Genomic DNA, 6,604 nt, shown 5'->3' on the forward strand with positions numbered 1-6,604 from the left:
TTCCTACAAATCATTTTTGGTGATTCTGTTCAGTGGCGGGGGGGCGGGGGCGGTAAGTGTTAATCACAACTGGAATATAGGTGATAAGTGGCTAATACACTCAATTTCGGTTCTAAAAGGGTTTATCTAATGAATTTAATATTAAACACACAGTGCATATTTTCCTCGCATGAATACAGTGATGTCAATTATCAGAGGAGGACAGGGAGCTTGAATAAGTGTTGAACTGACTTCCAGTAGAAGTGGTAGAGGCAGGTTCGATATTATCATTTAAAGAAAAATTGGATGGGTATATGGACAGGAAAGGAATGGAGGGTTATGGGCTGAGTGCAGGTCGGTGGGACTAGGTGAGAGTAGCGTTCGGCACGGACTAGAAGGGCCGAGATGGCCTGTTTCCGTGCTGTAATTGTTATATGGTTATATAAGTCACTTATTAGTCAATAGCATCATAACATTTTTAAGTAACGCTTGGATATTAAGACACACAGCACATAATTTCCACGTATGAACATATGAAATCATTGGAACACACCAATATCGCTGAATCAGTGGGAGCCCTGGGCTTGTTTGCCTGCAATAAGATGGTCCTATCGAAGGGTGATGGGAGACAGCGATAGTCAAAGGGGGTTCCTTATGTCCAGTCTATTCGGCAATTTAGTTTTCGTTGCACTCATTGCAGAGATATGTTGGAAATGGAAGCAACGTTTTCAGTGCTTTCCTGGCTATCTCAGGATATTTAACCTTGACTTTGATCCAGAATGCCGGCAGAGATGTTATGTCAAACATACTTTTCAGCCCGCCGTCATTTGCAAGCTCGAGGAGTTGATCTCCTTCCCGCGCTGACATGGATGACGCGCTGGTAATGACCTCGCGTGTGTTCAAGCTCAACAGTGGCTGTGACAGGGAATGAGGAAAGGTGCAGCTGACTCATACTGCCAAATCATATCGTTTCCTCACAGCCCAGTACCGGTCCGCAGCCCGGTGGTTGGGGACCGCTGATATAGATGACAAATAACAACGGACCCAGCACTGATCCCTGTGGCACACCACTAGTCACAGGCCTCCACTCAGAGAAGCAATCCTCCACTATCACTCTCTGGCTTCTCCCATTGAGCCAATGTCTAATCCAGTTTACTACCTCACCATGTATACCTAGCGACTGAATCTTCCTAACTAACCTCCCATGCGGGACCTTATCAAAGGCCTTACTGAAGTCCATATAGACAACATCCACTGCCTTCCCTACATCCACTTTCCTGGTAACCTCCTCGAAAAACTCCAATAGATTTGTTAAACATGACCTACCACACACCAAGCCATGTTGACTCTCCCTAATAAGTCCCTGTCTATCCAAATACTTGTAGACCCTATCTCTTAGTACTCCTTCCAATAATTTACCTACTACTGATGTCAAACTTACCGGCCTATAATTTCCTGGATTACTTTTTGAGCCTTTTTTAAACAAGGGAACAACATGAGCTATCCTCCAGTCCTCCGGCACTTCACCCATGGATACCGACATTTTAAATATATCTGCCAGGGACCCTGCAATTTCAACACTAGTCTCCTTCAAGATCCGAGGGAATACCCTGTCAGGTCCTGGGGATTTATCTACTCTGATTTGCCTCAAGATAGCAAGCACCTCCTCCTCTTCAATCTGTATAGGTTCCATGACCTCACTACTTGTTTGCCTTATTTCCATAGACTTCATGCCAGTTTCCTTAGTAAATACAGACGCAAAAATCCCATTTAAGATCTCCCTCATTTCTTTTGGTTCCATACATAGCCAACCACTCTGATCTTCAAGAGGACCAATTTTATCCCTTACTTTCCTTTTGCTTTTAATATACCTGTAGAAGCTCTTTGGATTATCCTTCACTTTGATTGCCAAAGCAACCTCATGTCTTCTTTCAGCCCTCCTGATTTCTTTCTTAAGTATTTTTTTGCACTTATTACATTCCTCAAGCACCTTATTTGCTCCCTGTTTCCTATACATGTTAAACGTCTCTCTCTTCTTCATCAGAGTTCCAATATCCCTCGAGAACCAAGGTTCCTTATTCTTACTCACTTTGTCTTTAATCCTGACAGGACCATACAAACTCTGCACTCTCAAAATTTCTCCTCTGAAGGTCTCCCACTTACCAGATACTCCCACATACTTGCCAGAGAACAACCTGTCCCAATCAACACTTTTTAGATTCTTTCTTATTTCTTCAAATTTGGCCTTTTTCCAGTTTCAAACCTCAACCCGAGGACCAGGTCTATCTTTATCCATGATTCTTTGTTCCACATTACTATCTCACCAGCTTCACATTCCAGTGGTCCAATATCAACTCTCACCTCCCTTTTAGTCTTTATATCACTGATCGCTTGGTTGGCACAGTTGTAAACTTAATACATAGAGCACCTCAGCATGATGCTATGCTTATTTTCACAATTTGCCAGTCACAAGTCCGCGAAGTGCTACTTCTGCGGACTCGAGGAGCACCCCTGGAAACACTGCCCGACCCGAGAAGCTACCTGCTCCAGCTACGGAAAGAAGGGCCACTTCGTAAAGATCTGCAAGTCAAAACCGTGAGCGGGATCGAGCAGCGCCGCGTGCGAGACATGGGGGTCACCATCTTCCCTGCACGCCACCGCCACATGCGAGACATAGGGGCGGCCAACTTGGTCGTCACCACCTCCCACCGCCTACGACCAACGGGTGCTCACAGGGCACCCCACCACGCCGGATCAAGACAGCGACTCAACCCTGGCCTCTGTGACCCTCGACCAAAGCGCTCCCCACCAGCTCGCAAGGTCAATGATGGACATCCTGGTGGAGGGATGCAGGACAGGCTGCCTGTTTGACACGGGCAGCACGGAGAGTTTTATCCACCCGGACATGGTGCAGCATTGCGGACTCGCGATATGGCTGGTAAGTCAGAGGGTCACCATGGCTTCCGGGTCGCATACGACAGACATCCAGGGGGGTTGTGCAGCGACGCTAGTGGTGCAGGGCACAGAATATCGAGACTTTACATTGCTGGTCATGCCTCATTGCATCGCGGATATGTTCAATCAGATAGCACAGTACAAGGTGTACTCGACCATAGACCTAAAATCCGCTTACCATCAGCTCCCCATCCGCCGGGAGGACTGCCCTTACCCCGCCTTCAAGGCGGACGGCAGGCTTTATCACTTCCTGCACGTACCCTTTGGTGTCATGAATGGTGTATCTGTCTTCCAGAGGGAAATGGACTGGATGGTGGACCAGTGCCAACTGAAGGCCACGTTCCCATATCTGGATGATATCACCATCTGCGGTCATGACCAGCAGGATCACGACAACAACCTCCAAAAATTTCTCCAAGTGGCCAAAGCTTTCAATCTCACCTATAACAAGGACAAGTGTGTGTTCGGAACCACCCGACTTGCTATCCTTGGGTGTGTCATGGAGAACGGAGTCATTGGCCCTGCCCCCACCTCTATGCGCCCTCTGTTGGAATTCCCTCTTCCCAACACCCTCAGAGCCCTCAAAAGGTGCCTGGGCTTCTTTTCATATTATGCTCAATGTGTCTCTAATTACGCAGACAAGGCCCGCCCCCTGCTCAAGTCCACCACATTCCCCCTCTCAGCCGAGGCCCACGCGGCCTTCAGCCGCATCAAAAAGGGACATTGCCAAAGCAGCAATGCATGTGGTGGATGAGGCCATTCCCTTCCAAGTGGAGAGTGACGTCTCCAACTTCGCACTGGCCGCTACCCTCAACCAGGCGGGAAGACCAGTGGCATTCTTTTCCCGTACCCTTCAAGGCCCTGAAGTTTGGCACTCCGCGGTGGAGAAAGAGGCCCAGGCCATAGTGGAAGCTATTAGGCACTGGAGGCACTATCTCGCCGGCAAAAAGTTCACCCTGCTGACTGACCAGCGCTCAGTCACATTCATGGTTAGTAACCAACAGCGGGGCAAAATCAAAAATGATAAAATTCTGAGGTGGAGATTCGAACTCTCCACCTACAACTATGACATCATGTACAGGCCTGGGAAGCTCAACGAGCCCTCCGATGCCCCATCCCGGGGAACGTGAGCCAGCGTGCAGATCGACCGGCTATACGCCCTACATGCAGATCTTTGCCACCCAGGGGTCACACGGCTTTTCCACTTCGTGAAAGCCCGGAACCTGCCTTACTCCCTTGAGGATATCAGGACGATGACCAGGGACTGCCAAGTCTGCACAGAGTGCGAACCGCACTTCTACCGACCCGAAAAGGCACCATTCATCAAGGCCACCCGCCCCTTTGAGCGACTGAGTGTTGACTTTAAGGGCCCCCTTCCCTCCACCGACCGCAATGTGTACTTTCTTAACATTATCGACGAGTACTCGCGGTTCCACTTCGCCATCCCCTGCCCCGACACCACTACCACGTCAGTTATAAAAGCCCTGCGCAAGCTCTTCACTCTGTTCGGATACCCATGCTATATCCACAGTGACAGAGGGTCCTCGTTTATGAATGACGAGCTGCGCCAATACCTGCTGGCTAGGGGAATTGCAACTAGCAGGATCACGAGCTATAATCCCCGGGGGAATGGACAGGTGGAGAAGGAGAATGCCATGGTGTGGAAGGCCACACTCTTAGCCCTCAGGTCAAAGGGACTGCCGGTCTCCCGCTGGCAGGAGGTCCTTCCCGAGGCACTCCACTCCATCTGCTCCCTGTTATGCACGGCCACCAATGCCACCCCTCATGAGCAGCTCTTTTCTTTTCCCAGAAAGTCGACCACTGAGACCACCCTACCAACTTGGCTGACGTTCCCAGGGCCAGTGCTGCTTCGGAAACATGCGAGGAGCAATATATACTCCCCGGTGGTCGAGAGGGTTCACTTACTTCATGCGAACCCTCAGTATGCCTACGTGGTTTTACCTGATAGGCAGGAGGACACGGTCTCCATATATATGTTGTAACTGGGTTAACTGTCTGGACATGTCCCTCTGCTGACTGCTCCTGTGGCTCCTCTCACAGAACCTGAATTAAGGCGATTGTGCCATTGCTCCTCCTCTCAGTCCAGGGCAGATACTCAGCATGGTGGAGGTCACATTTTACTGCTAATAAAAACCTTTCAGTATTTACTCTACTTCCAGTCTTTTGGAGTTATTGATGGTGCATCACCTTCCCTCTCACATTATCCTCCATTTTTTTTCTATTATCCATGTACCCATCTAAGAGGTTCTTAAATATATGTATCTGTCTCTACCAGCACCCCAGGCACCCACAGCTCTGTGTAAAAAAACCGCCCCCCCTCCATACAATCCTTCCATCACTTTAAAAAATATGCCTCCTCATATTAGCATTTTAAACACTTTTCCCCCCACAATTACTTAGAACCTACTGCACAAACATACTCAACTATCTGGCATCTGCACTTACCACCCCACCCTTCGAGCCACACCACCTAGCATTCCTCCTAAGCACGGGACAAATTACCATGACCAAACGGTCGGACTTTTGGACTGGGAGGAAACACACACTCCCTAATGGCAGCGGCACGAATTGAACGCGGGACGCCTGTACTATAAAGCGTTGTGCCGACCATGCTTACGAGGTGGCATTATGAGATGGTGTGACCGAATACCTTGCAAGACTGATCAATATTTACAGCATATCAACGCTCATTGAAGGATGAATAGTTTTACCGAGGCGAACAGATGCCTACAATTACTAGAGACTTACCTCTGGCTGTAGTGACAAATAAACATGCCGAGCAAGAGCTGATTAGGAAGTAGCAAAGGTCTGTTGTAAGCCCTGAAAAACAAATACAGTGGGATTGCCAGGGCCGGGATCTCTTGGAAAAACCAAGCAGCCTTCGCGTTGATGCGAAATCTGTATGCATCGGTGACATGCCTCCCGTAAGGCAATTTTCTGATGTGCCTGCCCAAGAAAACACAGCCACCCTGAAACATGATCAGCCACGACAGCACCTTTATCAGGAACTCGCTTTCATTATCCACATATAAAAGGAACCGAGACATAGTGTGCCAGAACATAATGGAGAATTGTTAGCGGTTGTCGAGTCTTTTGCTTACGCGGAAGGCAAAAAAAAAGGCGTTTTTCGCAAAGGTTGAAATTCGACTGCAAAATACGGCGCCAGTAAGGTGAATGTTGGTTATCACCGTGCACTAGCGAAAACCAAATCCCTGCACAGCGCTCATCGGAAGGAGAAAGCTTTTCAAGGGCGGCGCTATTAATTTAGCAGTTCCGTGGGACCACCCCCACGTGTAAACAACAAGAAGACGGAGAGCGAAGCAGCCAATGGCAGCACGGCTGTTTCTTTCCGACAGTTTGCTGAGTACCAAGTGGACATTTACTGAACGGGGGATAGCTTCAAATGTTTCAATGCTTATGTAAAGTTATTGTTTCACGCATAGACGGACAACTGACAGCTATACTTCGAAACTCAAATGCTACAAATCTGAAATGAAAATATCGATCACTAAAATACTTACTGTTTCCACAATTTTTTCCTAGCTGTTCTCAGTTGTTACAATATTGTCTTTCCTTGGTTCCTTTTACATTCAGTGGCCACTGTGTTAGGTAATCCTGTAAATTAAGCTTTGCAGACAAATGATATGTT

At 48.2% G+C, this 6,604-nt stretch overlaps 1 protein-coding gene across 1 annotated transcript in view; it reads right to left on the reverse strand.

Moving 5' to 3' along the window:
- Nucleotides 1-6,194, reverse strand: part of srd5a1 (steroid-5-alpha-reductase, alpha polypeptide 1 (3-oxo-5 alpha-steroid delta 4-dehydrogenase alpha 1)) — a 42,400-nt gene extending 36,206 nt beyond the window's left edge. Inside the window, exon 1 of the mRNA XM_063069591.1 lies at nt 5,704-6,194. Within this exon, the coding sequence (XP_062925661.1) occupies nt 5,704-6,017 (314 nt within the window). The 5' untranslated portion in view covers nt 6,018-6,194. The remainder of the gene's footprint in view (nt 1-5,703) is intronic.
- Between the last annotated feature and the right edge of the window lie 410 nt (nt 6,195-6,604).

This window comes from Mobula hypostoma, chromosome 17, assembly GCF_963921235.1.
Source record: "Mobula hypostoma chromosome 17, sMobHyp1.1, whole genome shotgun sequence".
NCBI classification, from domain to species: domain Eukaryota; kingdom Metazoa; phylum Chordata; class Chondrichthyes; order Myliobatiformes; family Myliobatidae; genus Mobula; species Mobula hypostoma.